This window comes from Dissoconium aciculare (genome assembly GCF_010015565.1).
Source record: "Dissoconium aciculare CBS 342.82 unplaced genomic scaffold K489scaffold_1, whole genome shotgun sequence".
NCBI classification, from domain to species: Eukaryota; Fungi; Ascomycota; class Dothideomycetes; order Mycosphaerellales; family Dissoconiaceae; genus Dissoconium; species Dissoconium aciculare.
In genome coordinates, this window is record NW_022984951.1 from 2,102,960 (window position 1) to 2,122,528 (window position 19,569).

At 53.3% G+C, this 19,569-nt stretch overlaps 8 protein-coding genes across 8 annotated transcripts; 4 read left to right on the forward strand and 4 right to left on the reverse strand.

The window, feature by feature from the left end:
* The first annotated feature begins 1,444 nt into the window (after positions 1-1,444).
* Positions 1,445-2,676, forward strand: K489DRAFT_22999 (uncharacterized protein). Its single transcript, XM_033599806.1, has 2 exons — positions 1,445-1,991; positions 2,052-2,676. The coding sequence occupies exons 1-2, from the start codon at positions 1,719-1,721 to the stop codon at positions 2,583-2,585; spliced, it is 807 nt and encodes a 268-aa protein (XP_033464681.1). The 5' UTR covers positions 1,445-1,718; the 3' UTR covers positions 2,586-2,676.
* Positions 2,677-3,935: 1,259 nt separating this feature from the next.
* K489DRAFT_310030 (uncharacterized protein) lies at positions 3,936-5,624 on the forward strand (the record flags this gene model as incomplete). Its single annotated transcript, XM_033600673.1, has 1 exon — positions 3,936-5,624. The coding sequence occupies one exon, from the start codon at positions 3,936-3,938 to the stop codon at positions 5,622-5,624; it is 1,689 nt and encodes a 562-aa protein (XP_033464682.1).
* Positions 5,625-5,893: 269 nt separating this feature from the next.
* On the reverse strand, positions 5,894-6,798 carry K489DRAFT_310929 (S-adenosyl-L-methionine-dependent methyltransferase; the record flags this gene model as incomplete). Its single annotated transcript, XM_033600742.1, has 3 exons — positions 5,894-6,096; positions 6,163-6,695; positions 6,761-6,798. 3 exons carry the CDS (start codon positions 6,796-6,798, stop codon positions 5,894-5,896), a joined length of 774 nt encoding a protein of 257 aa, XP_033464683.1.
* Positions 6,799-7,852: 1,054 nt separating this feature from the next.
* On the forward strand, positions 7,853-8,974 carry K489DRAFT_292621 (uncharacterized protein; the record flags this gene model as incomplete). The annotated part of the gene is made up of 1 exon (XM_033600225.1): positions 7,853-8,974. A coding segment is annotated over one exon (1,122 nt), but the record flags the coding sequence as incomplete, so codon positions are not given.
* Positions 8,975-9,194: 220 nt separating this feature from the next.
* K489DRAFT_375777 (uncharacterized protein) lies at positions 9,195-10,469 on the reverse strand. The gene has a single exon (XM_033603757.1). The coding sequence runs from the start codon at positions 10,325-10,327 to the stop codon at positions 9,434-9,436; it is 894 nt and encodes a 297-aa protein (XP_033464685.1). The 5' UTR covers positions 10,328-10,469; the 3' UTR covers positions 9,195-9,433.
* A 264-nt stretch (positions 10,470-10,733) lies between these two features.
* On the forward strand, positions 10,734-12,413 carry K489DRAFT_397888 (uncharacterized protein; the record flags this gene model as incomplete). Its single annotated transcript, XM_033606921.1, has 1 exon — positions 10,734-12,413. The coding sequence occupies one exon, from the start codon at positions 10,734-10,736 to the stop codon at positions 12,411-12,413; it is 1,680 nt and encodes a 559-aa protein (XP_033464686.1).
* Positions 12,414-12,689: 276 nt separating this feature from the next.
* K489DRAFT_349183 (Delta(14)-sterol reductase) lies at positions 12,690-14,731 on the reverse strand (the record flags this gene model as incomplete). Its single annotated transcript, XM_033602393.1, is given in 4 exon segments — positions 12,690-13,358; positions 13,373-13,821; positions 13,884-14,224; positions 14,307-14,731. 4 exon segments carry the CDS (start codon positions 14,396-14,398, stop codon positions 12,690-12,692), a joined length of 1,551 nt encoding a protein of 516 aa, XP_033464687.1. The 5' UTR covers positions 14,399-14,731.
* A 140-nt stretch (positions 14,732-14,871) lies between these two features.
* K489DRAFT_397890 (uncharacterized protein) lies at positions 14,872-18,480 on the reverse strand. The gene is made up of 2 exons (XM_033606922.1): positions 16,469-18,480; positions 14,872-16,409 (listed from the first exon to the last, which is right to left on the reverse strand). Exons 1-2 carry the CDS (start codon positions 18,412-18,414, stop codon positions 15,284-15,286), a joined length of 3,072 nt encoding a protein of 1,023 aa, XP_033464688.1. The 5' UTR covers positions 18,415-18,480; the 3' UTR covers positions 14,872-15,283.
* Positions 18,481-19,569: the final 1,089 nt, after the last annotated feature.

Here is a 19,569-nt window from a genome sequence, read left to right on the forward strand (position 1 = left end):
GGTGATGCATCGCTTGACTACCGTCCACTGGTGTGTCAGGTCACTGCGGGACGGGCAGCGTGACGTTTCTGGCTGTTCGGCTCGCTCACACCACACACTTCACACCAACGGTTCCCATTCCTAGAATCGAGCCGAAGCATCCATCCCATCCCTCCCTCCCTCCCGCTCTCTGATACGATACGATCCGCTATGGAACACTCTCCAGCGCGGGAAAAAGGGCGGTCGCGCTGCCCAAGGTGCAGGTGGTAGCTCACGTCACCGTTGGTGATGGTTGTCGTAAATCGCAGAATGTAGTAGTAGTCGTTGTCGTCGTCGTCGCCGTCGTCGCTGTTCGTCCTCCGACTCGGGCAGATGAAGCGTTCCTCGGTAATGGAAGAAAGGTACTTGTCTTGCTCAACAAGACAAGAATGCCACCGGCGATTTGCCTGCCAACGAGCAAACTCTCAATTTGCTCGTCACACGTCAGATCCTGCCCTGGCAATCCCTCCTTCCACTATCGTCCCCTACCCTTGAGGGCCAAGCATCTGGAAGTTCGGGCGGACAGGCTGCTGCCACTATCCCGGACTGTCTCTGCTCATACCGACGGAAGTGTCGCAAGTGATTTGCCTTGATGCTAATAAACTGCCCGTTCTACCCCACTAAAACACGCCGTCCGCTCGCCCGTCCTTGATCAAGAGCCGCTCCGTCAGATCTTCTCTCTTTCACATTTCAGTCGCACGTTGTATAGCTGTCGCAAGCTCGGAGGACCAGTCCGAGGAGCAGCGCGTAAAGCAAATTGTCGATTGCGGTTCTTGTTCTTTCTTTGCATTTTGTTCCCTTTCTTCTTTTCCTTCTATTGCTGCGTCCACAGGAGGAAGTGAGAGGAAAAACACACATGCGCATACCTACTTTCTTATCAGTCGCGTAGATCTGATTGCAACATCAACATCCAGTCGACTGTATCCAACGCAGCTACGGTCGATCATTGTACCCGCGACGAATACTGCTGACATTGTTCGTCGTTGTTGCTTTCACTGCGGTCGCGCGCGACGCATTCCCCTCAGCGAGCAACAAAGCCGCTCGCGCGCGCATACCTTCAGACACGAACTTGCTAATACAGAACGAAGCGCCAACACGACGCCGACCAGCATTCTGCCGCGATCTCAATTCGTGATCGCGACGGAGCCTTGAGGCGGACAGAGGACCTAGTGGCACCATCAAACAGTCTTGTCGCATAGTCGTCTCGTTCAAGTCCGCGTCCGTCCCGGCCCTTTCCTCCCGTTCGGCGCGTCAACCCAACATCGAAAACACCTGGATATCCTTAGTATATCATAAACATCAGACTCATTTCAGACTCGCTGTATGATGTTCCCAAACCAAGGAGTTCAACAATGGTCTCCGCAACAAACCAATGCGCAGTACCCGCCAAGGCAGAATCAACAAGCGAATGCACAGGTGAGTCCGGAATTTCCTAATGACATGCATGCACCCCGCCAAGCATCGACCGTGTCCCCCGGCCTTTTATACTGCCATACTCCGCGTCGCCCACGCAATTCCATTTTGCCTTCTTGCCTCCAAACCCTCATCTCTGCCTGCTTTGTTACCACCTCGAAACTTGCACCGCTGCCAACAAATTGGTACACGTCACAACAACACACACCCTTCAACAATTCATCGCGCTTTTTCATCAACATCATCATCATCCATCGCGGCGAAACTGCCGATCGCATCGCTTCATCATGAGCTCTATCGATCCTGCTCTGTCTGCGGACGTCTCTAACGTGAATGTCGATCACACAAAACAGATTCCGCCCATTTCACAGCCGATGACTCAAGGCGCGCCGACCATGCAGACCTTGCAACCGCAACATCCCGATCAATATCGCGCGCTCCCGCCGCCGCAGGCCATCTACAACCCTCACTATGCGCAACCACAGATGCCGTATCAAGCCGCGCAACCAGCACCGCGTCAGAGGACCGCCATCGCGTGTCGTTACTGTCGGAGACGCAAGGTAAGCCCGTCGCAACTAACCTAAAACTCCAGAGATGTGTAACTCACGCGCGAGGTACAGATTCGTTGTTCTGGCTTTGATCAATCTGAGGATGGTCGCTGCACCAACTGTCAGCGATTCTCGCAGGAATGTGTCTTCACTCCAGTGAGCTCTCAGGCTCAAGCTTTCGTGCCTGCCCACACTGTTTGGCGTGGACAACAGCCACCAGCAAATACACAGCTCTATGGCGCCTATGGTCAACCGCTTCCTTCGCACGGTCGCGGCGATCAATTCCAACAGCAACAGCAACAGCAGCAACCGCAGCAAGGCCAGCAGCAACCGGGCCAGTATCCGCCACCGCCTCAAGGCTATCACCAGCCGCCACCTATGTATGGGCAACCTCAAGCTGGTGGCCAGATGCCGCAACAGCAAACTCCTGGAGAACCTGGTCGTAAGCGTCCCAATGATGAACCGCACACGCCTACCATGGTGCCACCTAACCCTGCGACACAAGGCTCTCGTGGTTCAAGTGATGCTCCTGGCTACGCGTATCCCGACCCGACTGGCATGAATGCTATTGGTACGTTATTTGCTATTTCCTTGCTCAGCGTTTAGCATTTTGTCTTTCCTACTCGTCTAAAGCACGGCACTACGTATCTCTCAACACCTGCCTTATCATTGTTGGCGCACCAAAGCGACTGATCAGCAATCGGTCTTGTGGCTTCCAACCCCACAATCTCGTTGCCGCATTACGAAACTCGGCAGCCGTTACGACGAAGCACTTCTTCCCCCATCATCACATCCTTCGGGCTTGACATGAATTTGCTAACCCAACTCGCAGAAAATGGCGGTATCCCAGGCGGCGTTCCTCCCATGGATCGACCCCAAGAAATCCGCTATCGCAACGAAACGAAAGATGTCGGAGTTCAGACCGACGACTTCCTTCTTCAGCTTCAGCCAAGAGAGCAGATTGCGTAGAATGTGATTGATGCGCCTTTTGGCACGACTCGGGATTTGACCTGAGTGGATGATGAGGGCTGCAAGAAAACATTCGCGCACCCATTTTCGCCATTATTTCCACGAAAGGCGAAGTTCTTGACTTGTTCATGTTTGCGATCACTGGGAGGCTGCTTTGCTTAAAGTAGGGGTCAGCGACTGTCTTTACTGCACTGTATTCTTGTTTGGGTGACAATCTCGTTGTTTTCTACTTGCTCACCGCAGATTCGCTGTCAGCGATATCTGTGGGCAGACGAGCATTTTCGTTGAGCTAACATGTGAGAGCTCTTTTTTCTTTACTTTCAGATGGAATTATCATATGATCAAGAGAGGATTCGGCAACGAAACGGCTAGGGAGGTATCGTGATTCGTAGCGGAGCGTGTTTTGCGCAAGACTGTACTCAGTGCGAATGTAATTTTGGTTTCTGAAATTCTGCAACTCTGCGCATTTTCCATCGCCGCACACTCCACGTTCGATCGTAATTCAGATGCTTTCAACACGCCTGCATGTTTAACCGAGCATCCATTTCAGACGTGACGTTGTGAGCAAGGTACGGTCCTTTCCGAAGGCGCTGGAGAGTTCTTAGTGATCGGAACCCGGTTGTCGTTTTTCCCTCCGGGCCCGGCCCGTGACTCGATGCGCGCTCCCGCGATGTCCGTCATCAGATGTACGAAGAATAGAGTCATGGATTTGACGGACTAGAGGTGCAAGGAGAGAGCGTTCGAAAAGGTATTCCGGGAAAGGTGTCCGCGATCATACATACGTCAGCACTTTCGAAAGCAGTAGGAATCCGTAGATATCTGGACCCCGCTGTTTGCTCCGAACCTCGTACAAATTACAACAGAATTCTGGTTCACGGTGGAAACCAACTGAGTCACAGTCTACTGGTAGGAAGGACCGCAGTCGATTTGATTTGGTAAGAAAAATCAAATATTGAAAAAAGCTCGTCAAAAGGCTCGGTCGACAACATGGCTGCATCTGTGGAACAATGGGCAGTCCCACGACTATCACAGATTCTCGGGCTGGATCAGGACTCGGCACAAGCGGTCATTGCCTATACAAATTCATTATCAAAACAGGCTGCTGCCGACCATCTGGCTGAGCTCATGGGTGGTAGACCACAAGTTCTAGAGTTCATTACAAGCTATAACCAGAGGAGACAAGAGCCTTCCGTGTCGACACCTCCATCAGAAGCCCCGACGAACGCCACGACTCCGCAACCTGCCGGACCAGGTCCGTCCCAAGCACGGCAGCCGCGAAAGAAAAAGCCTCAAATCCATGCATTACCGCCGCGACGGATTGCAGATTCCGGTGATGTTGCTGGGGCTTACCAGAAGCGAAACGAGGACGACTACATGCCCACGGCGGCACGCCAAAGGCACAAAGACCAGGTTGCAGATAATCTTGCACTTCGCCAAAAGCCTGATGCAACCAAGCTCCCGCTCATCACTGACGATGCCTCGCTGACGACGAAGCCAATCACCTCCAAGGCTCCTCCATCCGCGGCTGGTCCGTTGATATCAGACGCATTATCATCGAAAAAAGGCGGCTCTTCACAATCGTCCAAGTCCTCGGCGCCTGCCACGAAGACCAAAGTCAACATCACTGGCGGTACAGCCATGCATGGCGCATCTACTGCTTTAAGTGATCTTGACTCTGCAATTCGAAGTCTTGAGTTACAAACAAATCCTGCATTTACTACTTCAGCCATAGATAATAAAGAGCGTATGTGTAATTGCATGGCTACAAGACATCCTTTGCTTGACGTGGCACCAAACTGTCTGAACTGTGGGAAAGTCATCTGCATCAAGCAAGGTCTAGGGCCATGCACATTCTGCAACACGCCGCTCTTAAATGCCGACGATATCCAAAAGGTTCTTAGGGTACTCAAAGAGGAGCGTGGCGAAGAGCGCATGAAAGCAAACAACGCCACGCACAAGCGCGCCGACGTCGCACAAGGTAAAGCACGAGCATACACTGGAAGGGACTTCCTCGCAAACGCCGCCGCGTTATCCGGACGAAGTTCCGCCGCCCCATCACCACTCTCCTCCACTGCCGCGACACCAGCAGGCTCGGATGACGAAGCTGGCGCCAAAGCACAAGCCCATCGAGACAAGCTTCTCAATTTCCAGGCGAACAATGCGCGCCGGACGCACATCCGGGACGAGGCGGCCGACTACGACATCCCGACCGCCGGCACAAACATGTGGGCGAGTCCTGCGGAACGCGCACAGCAATTGAAGAAACAGCAGAAAGCACTACGGGAAATCGAATGGAACGCACGGCCTGAGTACGAGAAAAGGAAAGTCGTTGCTAGCATTGATCTGGTTGGAGGGAGGATTGTCAAGCGTATGGCGGAGGTCGAAAACCCTGACTTCAACTCTAACGACGACGGCAAGGATGACGATGACTATGCCGCGCCGGTCCAAACGACCGGTGGTGGTGGCGCATTCAGCCGCAATCCTTTGGCATCGGGTCTGATTCGGCCCGTGGCACGAGAGGCCAAGGGCAAGGATACGGTGAGGGAGAAACGAACAACTTGGCGTCGTGTACAGATGGATGAAGATGACAATGAGCAGTGGATCTTGGATGGTGGCGTCTACGGGGGAAACTCTGGGGATCGCGAATTGTACGCCGAAGAACCTGCGTGTGGATAAGTAATCCCGGACCGACCATTTATGACTTTGTTTATCACTTTTTGGTGTCGAATGCGGTCATTTAGCACGTTGGCCACGGGCCCGGAACCTTGTGATCTTGATGAAGCAGGGTCGCAGATAATTTGAGATGATACAGATCACGAGCGCCATGAGCGAATCTGCTCACGCTGGCTTGGGACGTGACAATGTCGTATCGAAAAGACTAGCATTACCAAGCAGGGCTGTATCTCGGCCCTCCCACTGAATTTGTGGTGTCACTACTGCCATGGCTAATTTGAATCTGCTGCGCGTCGCCCTTTGGCCACGAATAACGTCTTGGTCACTGTACCGCTCGCAAGCTCCATCACAGACGGTTCCTCTAAAGCCGCAAAATCAAAATCCTCCAGTCCAGCTGCGGTGAACATGCCATGCAGCTGCTCCTTGGTAAACCCATCGTGCTTGATGGTATGTTGCATCTCCGGGAACTCCTGGCCTGGTTTCTTTTCGTGGGCTTCTTTGTGACCATGATGATGCGCGTGACGATTTCCGTGATGGTGACCATGATGGTGATGTCCGTGCTGGGGTGTATCGGACGGCAGGAAGTCTACGATCACGACCACGCCCGTTGCTGGCTTGACTCGATCTCTGAGACGCCGCAGTGCGCGTGTCGTATCTTCGAAGTGATGGAAACCTAGTCCGATTACTGCGATATCGAAATCGTGAAACTCGGCGCCCTGCAACTCCGAGCCGGCTGCTGGCTGCTCCTCTCCGCAGAAGTCTCCGACTACGGCTCGAGCTTGCTGCGGCGTCAATCCGGACTTTGTCGCCGCGGTGTTGTACGCGACGACCATGTTGTCACTCAGATCGACGCCGCGGATCGTGTGCACATAGGGTCCTAATGCACGAGTGATGGAGCCAGTACCACAAGCATAATCCAATAGGCGGACTTCAGGAGTTTCGGGTGAAGGAATCGGCTTCGCAGGATCTATCAGACGAGCTCCGAGCCAATCTTTCCGGGATTGTAGAGCTTCGGCAACCTGGTTGGCGATCTTGTGCTGCCATGGCTTCGTGTCGTACTCCGCGGAAAGGTCGCTTGGAGTGGTCAGGACATGACTTGCTTTGGTGGGTGTAGATGGCCTGGAAAAGACCCAACTTACTTGAACGCTTTTCGATTGGCTTCGGTGAAGGCACTCATGTTGGAGTTCCGCGATGACTCGTCGTTAGGTCAATTCAATCCCGGTGCTCTCGACAAAGATTCCTTTTAGGTAGGTGGTGGCTGCGAATGAGGATTTAGATCTTCTTCAGTAGGAGTCGTTGGACAGTGTTGGGCGTCAACAAATGATTGAAATTGACAGCGTGTGGCTCCGGTCTCATAACACCTGCCTGTGCCACACAGTTCATGAAAGTTTACACTCTTAGCAGATCACTTCCTCTACAAGAGCCAAGTGCAGTGCGTCAGGTATTGACAGTGACTCATTGAGACCCACGTATCTAGTGCTGACAACATTGTCACGATACTTTGCGGCGTAGTTTGTTGGGCAAGCTGCATGTTTGATCCACGAGCTGGGTCGCAAGCTTTCCGTCCCAATCTGGTGAGATGATTCCGCGAGCAATGAGCACAAGGCCAGTCTAGGCGGAACCACTGCAACATCATGTATGCACTGTAGTCGCCGTGAATTGATCAATCTTATTATTATACATTCCCCCCTGAAGAAGGTCGACGAGATTTACTGAATTGATCCAACCCCAAACCTAAGAGACCAACCCTAACGTGACTGGCGGTCGCGGACAGATCGCGTGCCGTCAACGGCCATTACATACGTGACCCTGCATCCATCGTCCGTGATGTGACATCTAGCCGATCGCTCGCATTTCGGACGTGTCCCGCGCCCATTGCAGCGTAAATTTTGTTTGATACGACAAGTAAGTATCTTGTCGCATCGCAAGGGCTGTCCCATCCGGCAACGCGCGAACACCCTCCTGCCTTTTCCAGACAATTGCTGCGAAGTACAGACCATACTCGGATTCATATCGCGCAAAGCACCGCCGCGGCGTCAGATCCGAAGCCCCACAACTTGTGCTGGACCATGCCGATATGACCGAACATGCAAGATAGCTTCAAGGGGATCTCTCACATTTCCGACCACATGATACAGCAGGCACGATCGTCGATATCTCGGGCGCGCGCTCAGTAACGCGACTGAGCTCATCTCGCCATGTCCAAGTCATCGGATTCCAACTTGGCGCGCATCGCCCAGCGCATTCTCGAGGATACACTACATAATATCATCCACGACGTCGTAATCCGCAAACACCATGAACACAAACTGATGCTCACGAAACTGGATCCCAGCACTCGGTTACCACATTGCGAAACGTGCAAACTCCCACGACTACTCGATCCACCACTCGCGCCGAAAGTCCGCGGCGCAACCAGTGATCCACCAACCAGCACCATCTATTGCGACCTTCGGCCCTGGTCCCGCCGACCTGGTCACGACATCTATGGTAACCCCTTCCTCAAATCCGACGTGACCGGCCGTCCTATGTCGAAGAAAGAGCGTGAAGCTGCAGCGAAGAACAGTAAGGGAGAGGGCACACCCGCGAGCGAGGATGCGAACGACCAGAATGGAGCCAACCCAGGCTCGCCTTCACACGAGGATGGCAACGGTGCTGCCAATAATACTGTGAAATTGGAAAAGGGCGAGAAGAAGGCCAGCAAAATTGACGAAAAGCTCCGAAAGGGAGAGTACGTTCCATGGCATACCTGCCCTAGCTGCAAGCGTAGTCTGCTCATCACTCGTTTCGCGAAACATCTCGAGCAGTGCATGGGCTTGAGCGGACGAGCGGCGAGTCGGAATGCGATGGCGAAGATGAACAACGGCGCAACACCGGCAGGATCACGCGGAGGTACACCAAATCCCAGTCAAGATGCGGCCGACGATGATGACGACGATGCGGCGCTATCATCGAAGAGCAATGGAGGTCTGTCAGGAGCTGGGAGCGGTGGAGGTGGCGTGCGGAAAAAGCTGCTGAAGAAAGGTCTAAAAGACAAAGCAAAGAAGGAAGGAGTGGGTGGGACACCAGGTGGCGGAGCAACAGGCAAGATACCAAAGAGCTTGGCACCGCCGTCACGAGTCAATGGCGCTCGGTCATCGCCAGCGCCCTCAGGAACAGGTGATGGAAAGCGCGACCGCGACGAGTTGAATGACGGTGGAGATGAAGATGACGACGACGATGAGGTGCATGTCAAAAAACGGCAGAAGCTCCAACGAGTGGCCAGCACGACTAGCATTGTCTCTCAATCCACAGCTACCGCCGCAGAGATGGAAAGAGGAGAAAGCAATGATGGGAGCTTCGTGGGAGACGGAGGGAGCTTCGTCGATGATGATTGATTTAGCCAGCAGTGCTGCCAGTACCCAGTGGCCCAATATCGGCATTGATTCATTTAGCGCGGTACGCACGGAGTATTTGGCGCATATCACAGAGTGCTCATATTTGGGTCTTGCTGGATTCTATACATGTATTTTACTTGGTCAATCGAACTGGTTGTCGATTAAGCAACTTGTCGGACCCGAACCATTTCGACCACTATGGTGATGTATTGAGTTCGGATTTTACCGATCTGGAGCACCAAGGCTGTGCTTGGACACTGAGAACTTCTGCCTTAATATTGATACACTGATATTGGTGGCCAAGAATCGGCCGGACCAAAGCGCTGAAAGGCGCCATTCATCACGCTCTTGTTCTAACGATTCAGCTCACTGTTCGTACTATACATCCACTCGACTATAGAGAGGAGATGGATGTGAGTACTCAATCCCATCTCGCTATTCTCGCCATCGAATCGACCAGTCACCCTTCGCAAACGATGGCTCCACTACAGTGCCGTTCATCAGCGCTTCCGCCTTGCGAATTTCGGTCTCCTCATCCCCATCTTCAGTTTCGGAAGCGCTTCCTTTCGCCTCGGCTTTCGCCTTGGACCGCCGCTGCGGCTTCTGCGGCGAGTCATGGCGTTTTGCAACCTTGAATCCGAACACAATCCCTCGCCTCGCCGCCCGCCGGACCATCTCTCTCTCCTCAGCACGCTTGGCACCCTGCAGTCGTTTCTCTCGATCATCATTCGATTCGGTGATCTTCTCTGCCTTGCCGCGCTCGCCGCCAACGCTGAAATTGACCTCAGATTCCGCTTGGGGAGGTCGCACGCGGACGCCGAGCACGGCGTCGTTCTCGTCGTAGTCCCGGTCATCTTCGGACTCTTCGCTGTGAGTCATGTGGTCCGAGTCCATGTCGACGCTCTTCCACTCGGCCTTGGGGTCGCCGATCGCACGGCTTTTACGATTCTTCCGTCGTCCGTAGACTTTCTCGGGATCGAAGCGGCTGCCAAAGACGGCTTCTTCAATCTCATCGCAGGTCACGACGACACGGTGATCGCCCTTCACCACTCTAGACTTGTAAGCCGTGTTCTGAACTCCAGAATCTTCTTCTTCATTGAGCAAGGCGGTAATGGTCCGTTCGATCTTGCGGTCGATCGGTCCGGGTTTGCGTGAGCGGCATTTGTCTGAGCAGTATTTGACAATGTTTGTTTGTTTCTTGGTCGCTTTCTTGGAGCTCATTACACGACCGCATGTGTGGCAATACGGGACATCTTCGTGGGAAAGATATAGTGGTGCTGGGATCTTCGAATTGGCAGATGGCCTTGACCATGAGTCCATCCATGACATGGTTGAAAATCTTGAGCGGGTCGCGATAATTGTACAATTTATTGCTTTACGATTGAATGTCGTGAAGGCGAAGTGTCGAGAAATTAATCGGATTCCAGTATGCATCTGGACGCTTGCATTACGTGGACGAGCGAATAGAGATATGTGTGCGACTTGTAGTGACGTGCAGCTGTTTCGGTGACATCACAGAGCCACGCGATGTACGATTTGGGGCACAACAACAGACGAGGACCCTGCTCCGACGACGCATTGGACCTCACCTTCATTTCGAATCTGAACTTCTTATTTTTGTGACATTGCCCGACCATTCGAAACTTCGTCAAGACAGAGCATCTTCGGACATGAATCCCGTTTCTCGCAAATTTCCATAAGTTGACATCTTGCATATTGGTCGGCCACGGAGCCAATGTCGTCGACTATCACGCACGAGAATTACTTCAATCTAGGAACATATGAATGGAAAATCACGACTAAATCTGCATCCGCGCAAACATGGTTCAATCGTGGACTGATTTGGTGCTATGGCTTCAACCACGAAGAAGCAATCATCTGCTTTGAGAATAGCATTAAGGCGGATGCGAACCCCATGGCATTCTGGGGTCTGGCATACGCATTAGGACCAAACTATAATAAGCCATGGAAGATCTTCGATCGGGATGAATTAGAACGAAATGTTGCAAGGGCACATCAGGCTGGCCAGCAGGCCAAACAGCAAGCCATTGCAGACAGTGCAACCCCTCTTGAGCGAGCACTCATCGATGCCCTCGAATACCGGTATCCGGAGAATGATGCAGCGGCGGATCACTCGAGATGGGATGCAGGCTACGCCCATGCTATGCAGAAGGTGTATGAAACTCATGGTCACAGCCTAGACATAGCAGCTCTCTACGCAGATGCATTAATGAACTTGACTCCCTGGAGTCTCTGGAACGTGAAGACCGGTAAACCTCGGGACGGTGGTCGCACTTCGGAAACCAAGGCAGTCTTGGAAAAGGCCATGGCCCACGTAGATGGTCTTCGGCATCCTGGAATCCTCCATCTGTACATTCATCTCATGGAAATGTCTCCTACACCTGAGAAGGCGCTCGTGGCGGCCGATGCACTTCGAATGCTGTGTCCAGATGCCGGCCACCTCAATCACATGTCCACACACATAGACATCCTATGTGGAGACTACCGGCAGGCGATGACCTCCAATCTCGACGCCATCAGAGCCGATGAACGCTACCTGGCTCATGCCGGCGCGCTCAACTTCTATTCCCTATACCGCTCCCACGACTACCACTTCCGAATCTACGCCGCCAAATTCGCCGGAAATTTCAAAGTAGCCCTACAAACCGTCTCCGAGCTCGAAGCATCTCTACCGGAGGATCTCCTGCGGATCCAATCGCCGCCCATGGCCGACTGGCTAGAAGGCTTCCTGTCGATGCGAATCCACGTCCTCATCCGCTTCGGCCGCTGGTCCGAGATTCTCGAGATCGTATTCCCTCCCGATCGCACACTCTACTGCGTCACGACGGCCATGACGTACTACGGCCGGGGCATGGCATTCTCCGCGCTGGGCCGCATCGACGAAGCCCGCGAGGCCCGAGAACTCTTCACTCGAGCCATGGCCCGCGTGCTCGAGACTCGCACGCTCTTCAACAATACCTGCCGCGATATCCTCGCCGTCGGCGCAGCGATGCTCGATGGGGAATTGGAGTATCGTCGTGGCGAGTACGAGGTCGCGTTCGCGGCGCTGCGGAGGGCCGTGCATTTGAGTGATGATCTACCCTATGATGAGCCGTGGGGTTGGATGCAGCCGCCGCGGCATGCGCTGGGGGCGCTGTTGCTCGAGCAGGGGCATGTGGAGGATGCGGCGAAGGTGTTTAGTGCGGATTTGGGGTTCGATGAGACTCTGCCGAGGGCTTTGCAGCATCCGAACAATGTTTGGGCGCTGAAGGGATTTCACACGTGTCTGATGAAGTTGGGCAGGGAGGCGGAGGCGAGGATTGTGGATAAGTTGTTGGTTGTGGCGGCGGCGACGGCGGATGTGTCGATTGCTACGTCGTGCTTTTGTGCGACCAAGAGCCTGTGCAACTTGTGATGGAGTGGAAGCAGGGGTTGTTTGAAGCAGCAACAAACCGGGTTTGACGAGTCACGACTATTAAGCATTTTACAGGTGAAATCCGGGATGCGCATCCACTCCATTGCAGATTGAATTAATTTCTTGCATGTCCAAGAAAGGGCAGCGACGATTTCGAAACCCTATAAATACACTCCTCGTCTCCTTCAATTCCGTCTCCGATGACCCTCACACCCTCTAGATATCAGCTGTCTCAAGAAGATTTCGGCATTTCTTACCGATGAACACTCTCCTGACCTAGTACACATACGGCAAGATGCGGTACTTGACCTTCTCGCAGTACGCCTCCCAGTCCTTGCCATACTTCCTGCGGCACTTCTCCTCATCACGCATCTCACGGTGAATGAGCAGGATAGCAAAATAAAGCATGTAGAAGTAGGTGATAGGGATGGCAGCACCCTTCATGCCCTCCGTGGAGACGAGGCGTGTGCCAGGGTACATGATGCTGTCGGTGAGCTTGTAGCCGGCGAGGAGCGTGGGCAGGCAGTAGGCCCAGCTCATGAGCCAGTCACCGAGGTAATTGATGTGACGGGCGGTACCCCACCAGCCGCTGGTGAGCAGGCGGGAGCCGGCCGAGGTCTCCATGTACTTGAGGTGGGCGATCTTGGGGTCCTTGGGGTTGGTACGGAAGCGGTTCTTTTCGTTGTTGCTGCTGCGGAAGATCCAGTAGCCGGCGGCTTGCACACTGAGGATTGCTGCGACGTAGAGCGGGCCGAGAACGACGGGGTGCACGGAAAGGTAGCGGGCTTGCAAGCTGTAGGTGAAAGGCAACCAGGCGAGGTCACCAAAGGCAAGCATGAAGCCGAATCCATCGGTTGTGATGTCGATGGTAGTGAGGATGGCTGGCTCCATGTAGAGGGCATCGAGGACGTAGATGGCTTGGCTGATAGTGACCATAACTGCGATCTTGATTAGCATACAACGAACTTTGCGTTGTTAAGGATAGTTTGAAGACACGTACGAATGGAGTCGGTCACGTAGCCGTAGCTCTTGTATTGCTTGGCGATGAAAGCAAGATCAAGCATGATCCAGCCGAGCATACCAGGGCGTAGCTCCATCCAGCTCTTGAGGTCAACCTCGCCGACGAGAGGGATCGAAACGCGAGGGTTGAGTTCACGACCGATAAACCAGTCATAGATGATGTTGCCAGAATGACCGCCAGCAGCAAGCTCGCGCTTGTCAACATTGCCCGACTTGACAGTGAACGACTTGATGTAGACAAAAGTGGCAAGGCCGTAGGAGATGAGGATGTTGCAAGTAAGCAGCTGGAAGTAGTTTCGGTTGATGAACTCCCAGACTTGGAAGTCCGGGCCGCGGACGAAAGTTCCTGCGGCACAAGCCACCAGCGTGGTCACCGCGGAGAGAAATGCTAGGAAAGCTGTCAGGGTCCATTCGATGTAGAATCGTTGCAACACAAGGTACACGACTCACCATTCAAGCGGTACTTCAGCTTGCCGCCGCTCTTCAACTCCACACCTTCAACCTCGGTAGCAGGAAGGATGACGTAGAGCAGCAAGCTCAGCGCATACCAGGCGAACGTGCCCAGAGCGGCCTCGACACTGATCAGGCCAGCAAAACCTGGCCAACCGACTTCGGCCTTGAGCGTGTCAAGCGCATGCACGAGAGGAGTCTTGTTGGACAAAATTGGCGGAGAGAAGAGCTTGCTAGGCGAAAGGAGGGACGGTGCCGGACAACCTGAGACGTCATTACAGAGGAATGCGAATGCATAGCAGCCGATGGGAAGACCGATTGTGATGAGTGCTGCGCCAATACTGTAGGGTACGGATAAGTTAGCTGTTAATCTATTGGCGATTTTTGCTGGAGCCACGGAGGCCAGGATGAAGAGTAACATACGGTCCGCCGAACTCGTAACCATGAGGCTCTTCGAGCTTGGCTCGCTCAATGGCGGCGGCCTGCTCCTTGCTCGCCGACTTCTTAGGCGCCATATTTGATGATGCACCTCAAGAGAACGATACTTGTTGTTTGAGAGCGCGTGCGCTCCTGTGTACGGCGGTGAAAGAGAGACAAATGAGAACTCGCCAAACCAAAGAGATGATGAGGATAAAAGTGAGAGATGTAAGTCGCGCAAAAGGGTGAGGTCTGAACAACTCCTGATGCGGTCAGTGATGATGATAATTATTATGCACAACAGCAACCAATTGACCAATGTTGATATACCGCAAAAAAGCCGGGGGCGTCGTACGATCGCCAGATGACGCCAATGATATCAGCGGTCGCTTTTCTTGGTTAGGGCTGGGAATGTTAAGGGAGAATTGGAGAATATGATCTGATTGTGGGTAAAGCGGCTACAGCTTGTTACTGGATGCTGAGCAGCCGAGAACACTTGTGCACACGTCCATTGTTTGACCGGCTTTATTGGCGTTGCAAATCGCCCTCCGTACATCTTTATCAACACAGTACGTTCATCTTCACAGTCCCGCGAAGACGACGCGAGCTAGCGAAAGTCGATTGTATCAAGACCAATTTTGTGAAGAGTGTGGATTGATCGTACATATAGTCATAATATTCGTTCAAGGATGGCGAGTTCTTCTAGGATATCGACCTCGCCAGATATCTTTCGTGAAACTGAGCGAAGACTTTCCCTCGATAATCTGTTCCTCATACAGAGACCACACTGTGCATTGATACAGCGAAACACCAGACCGCAAGAAAAAGCAATCAGACGCGGTATCGCATCCATAGACCGGAGATGCTGCATTCTCCTTTCCTTTCAAGTCATGAGCCCAACCGATGAACGCCACAAAAGAAATCCGATTCGCTCGCTCGCTCAATCATAAACATTGCCTTCCCGTAAAGCGAAATTCGACCGATTACATCGGCGGCGGCGGCGGTCCCATCCCATGTTGCTGTCCCGATAGATGTGATCCTGATAGATCCGACATCCCCTGCCCGGCGACATCATGATATGGGTTCGGGGCGTCGAACATTGGACCTGGAGTGAAGCTTCCAAGACCCAGGCCCTCCGCCCAATCCCATTCAAGAGTCATAGGCATTTGCCAGAGGTCCTGAGGTAGGAAGGGCTGTTGGAAGGCTCCGTTGCCCATCGTGGGTGAGGCGCCAAAGGTCATGCCGAAATTGCTATTGGAGTGCTCGCCGTTGCTGCCATTGACTTGCTGGTCGGTGTTGCTGGAAGTGGGCGAGTAGATTTGTGGCTGTGATTGTTGTTGAGGACGGAAATGTGCGCCGTTGGAACGTTGTTGTTGTGCTTGATGCGGCTGTGAAGGAAGTGTGTTGAAGTCGGGGGGTGAAAATCCATTAGTAGGCATGTTGGCTTGTGTGGGGGAGAAGCCATAGTGCTGTGATGATTGTTGCTGTTGCTGCTGTTGCGGCGGATTACTCGAGCTTGGTCGTTGCGGTGGCATGAAGTTGCCATTCAAGTGTTGGCCGCTGTGTTGGTGCAGCGGCGAGGTCTGAAGATGCCGCGGAGGATGCGATGGTGATAAGAACTCCGGCCCAGCGCCAGTTGGTGAACCAGCTTGCCAACTGGCCGCGGGACTACCACTGTTGACACTGCCGGTAGCACTTGCTGCTCGCAGACTTGCGGTGTCCACTGGTCGACGGTACGCAGCTTGGGTCTCAATCTGCATCTGTTCAAGCGTTTTGCCTTCCTCTAGACCCATGGCTACCTTGCCGCTTCCAGCCTCCTTCATGGCCTTTTCTCGTTCGCGCTCGGCCTGCTTCCGCTTGCCTCGGCCGCGCATCTCACGTTCTGCCTTGTCGAGCGCGACGCTCGCGATTCGTTCGAATTCGGCGCAGACAGATAACATGCGTCGCACGTTGCTGTTGGCTTCGATGATGTCGCGTTCAAGCATAGTCAGGAATGACACTACACTACTCATGAGCTTCAGATCTGATCGTGCGCGGGCGTCTTGGGGATTTTGTAGAATGTTGGCGAAGAGGGTAACGAGTGCAGAGACGGGATAGTAAAGAATGAGCCTGTCAGACACATTAGTGAATGCTTCATAACACCAACCTTCACGGGTCGAGTCACTTACCAGACACAAGCATAGTCACCCTGTGGTGTGTATCGAATGAGACCGATGCTCGTCCGAGCCGCGTTCACGCAGAGTGCAGCGCTCATGAAGACACGTGGATTCAGAGGTCGCGCGTTGAGACCCTGCAATGCATAGTCGCTGAGGCGGCTCGTCCAATAACCGTGATGTACGCTCATGCGGTGAATGGTTGTTAGGCAGTTGTAGTAGGCAAAGTGTAAGACCACCACATGGAAGATGAGCGGAGTGTGAGCGGCCTTGATCTCGTGCTCGGGCCTAAAGTCCAACGGAATACTGTCTTTCCATTCCTCAAGCTGCGCGTCCAGGTCACCGATTGTGTTTAGCAGTTGCCCATCAGTCTGTCGACTGGCCCGGACAGAGTATAATTGCTTGTAGACCCGCGATTGGATCTCTGCGAATCTACACATCAATCGGAAAAGATTCATTGTCCGGCGGCCTTCTGATTCCTGGGCTAGTGGAATGTTTCCTACATTGTCTGGCGGATTCTCGGAGGGAAGTTCCACATTCATGTCGTCGTCATCCTGCGCTGGTGGTCGCCCTGACCGTAAACAAATGTCTTTGTCGAGACAGTACGCGATCCAGAAAACGCGCTTGCGCTGTTCGTTTTCAACGTCGTTCAGGTTGAAACCCGAGCCGCGTTTGTGGAGACCGATCGAGTGAGCAAGGCGGATTGCTGCGGCGACCAAGGAGAACGACGGTTGCGGGTTAGGTGTACCTTGTAGGAACAATGCCATGCCGAGCAGAGCTTGAACGGAAAAGAGATCGGTATTGCGCAATGTGAGCTCCGACATGACGGCCATGGCGTTTTTGAGATAGCCCCAGGCGACTTCGTCTTCTTCATGGCTGACGACGTTGCTCATCACGCGCAACCTATGCGCAATGGCAAGCGCCACATTCAAGCTCGCCCACCACCCAGAGCCCTCATACGGTTGGAGGGTGTACTGCTTGTCCACTAGATGCATGAAAGTGGGCTCATGGAAGAGCGGAAACATGCAATTGAAATTTTCAAAATAGTCCTTCAGTAGTGCGTAGCATTCCTGGCGCGGAGGCAGCGCTCTAAAGACTTTCCGCTCGAACAAGTCGTCGAAGACTTCCGGTTTCCAATGATCCCAACCGCCTTTTTGGTCGTCATTGGCCGAAGCGATCATGTGTTGAAAGCCAGTGTCACCAGTCTTCTCGTTGACCCATTGTATGCCTTTTGGACTAAAAATGCTGAAACCGGAAGATGATCCAATGTATCTCGTCTCACCACACTGGTTGGTTATGAGACTGCACATCTGATCGGCGAGCGCGTCTACCTCCTTTCCGTTCTTTCTCGTCGGCCCGTCGCTGTTGGACTCCGCACTGCCCGAGAGACCGGCAGTGCCGATGGTGGTAGTGCTTTCTTGTCTGTCTCGCGGGTCTCCTGCTAAGGTGGGAGTACTTCCATCCTTACTAGAGCTATTCGCACCCGGTGGCGACAGAGGACTGGCCTCGTCAGCCTTTGCGCGCCGCTCTGCAAGTCGCTTCTCCAGGGTTCCCAAATCAGTCCGCCCACCATCGTCCTCCGCCAGTAATCCTGACAGACGAAGCAGACTTTCCATACGGCCTAGCCGATTTTCCAAACCTTCAATGTATTTGGCACCCTTGGGTGGGGCCCGCTTCTTTTCCACGTGCGTGAAGACGCACTCCGTCTTGTAACTTTCACAGTGACTGCACTTTGGCATCTTGCCATCGCATTTGATCTTCTTCTTCCGGCACATGTCGCATGCTCGCGCGATTCTCCTGCGCTTAGAGTCGCGACCGCCATCGCCGTCGTCACCGTCGCCGTCATCATCGCCATTGCCTCCGTCGTCGTCTTGGCCGTTGTCGTCATATGAGTATTCGAGGTCAGCTTGCGGTAGCCATTGTGAACCTCGACGGGACGAGCCGTTGGTAGAGCCGTCCATGTTGTCGCGAGCTGACCTTCCAGCGGTGGTTGCGATACCGGAATGTCCAAGTCCACAGAAGCGTACGTGCAAGAAGTAGAAGTTGTTAGAGGAGTGGTGATGCCGGCATGCATGGAGCCTATTACCTCGCTCCGGAGCTTGGTCAGCAATTGAAAGGCCAACCCATTCATGGGACGATTGCGGCCGGCTTGGCGGAGTCAATCCTACGTACCCCCGGATGGACCCCTCCGTGAGGATTCGGGGTCAACGGTGCGTGTCACTACTTTCATGTGCTGCAACGGCTGGAAATCCCTTCACCGATGGTGACAAATTTACAGTATGCCCGCACGAATTTACAGAAACATGGAAAAGACCACGAGCCAGCCTGTCGGTGGCGGAGAAGAGCACTTCGTTCATTGACATTTGAGTTGAGCCTACGAAAGCTGTACAGTGGTCGCCTTTTGATCATGGCAAAGGTGAAATCGTGAAGGCTAGACGGCTATGTAGATGTACAGTTCGTAAGCCGTCTATCGTATGATGTCGACAGGAGATGATCTGTGCCTGCAGGTGGGCCAGAATCGGCTCGGTTTCGGACAGGCGTGATGATAATAAGCAGCGATCGCGTGGAGTGGCGGGCAATAGTGTCCGTCTCTCGGAGTGCGTTTCTGTTGTGCTTCGTGTGTGTGTGGGCAGCACTACAGCAACAGACGGTGCAGTACAGTACATTAGCATCATTCGTAGTGGTAGTGCATGCATGCATCATCATCATCGTCGTCGTCTGGTGCGTGATAATACCTAGGTATTGTACAGTAATAAGGTTCGGTTTGGAGAAAAGTCCTATCCCCGGTATTGCCATTGCCATGCGTCTTGCATGTCGACCGCTTTTGCAAAAAGTCTGTACAGTAACCATTCGCGTATCGACAGCAATAAGCTCTGTCGTGGCGAAGTTTGTTTTGGTAGGTAGTTTCGATGTGAGCCCGGGCCCAACGGTGATGAATCTTCATTGTTGCCTACCTCAATGCTGCGCATTGCTACCGTGTCCATCGTCTAGCGAGACATTATTATTACGGGTGGCGGACAAATGTGAATCACGTTCCCCCACGTCAGACTTTGAATGATGACCGCGTATCAATCATCTCTGCTGCTCACTTGGGCAGAATTATGTACACAGCGAGA

Bases quoted from the DNA above. Each gene is read 5' to 3' on its own strand.
- K489DRAFT_22999 (XM_033599806.1), top strand. From the start codon at position 1,719: ATGAGCTCTATCGATCCTGCTCTGTCTGCGGACGTCTCTAACGTGAAT. The intron at 1,992-2,051 runs GTAAGCCCGTCG...CGCGAGGTACAG, and splicing joins GTTACTGTCGGAGACGCAAG to ATTCGTTGTTCTGGCTTTGA.
- K489DRAFT_375777 (XM_033603757.1), bottom strand. From the start codon at position 10,327: ATGTCATGGATGGACTCATGGTCAAGGCCATCTGCCAATTCGAAGATC.
- K489DRAFT_397890 (XM_033606922.1), bottom strand. From the start codon at position 18,414: ATGGACGGCTCTACCAACGGCTCGTCCCGTCGAGGTTCACAATGGCTA. The intron at 16,410-16,468 runs GTAAGTGACTCG...TGTGTCTGACAG, and splicing joins GGTGACTATGCTTGTGTCTG to GCTCATTCTTTACTATCCCG.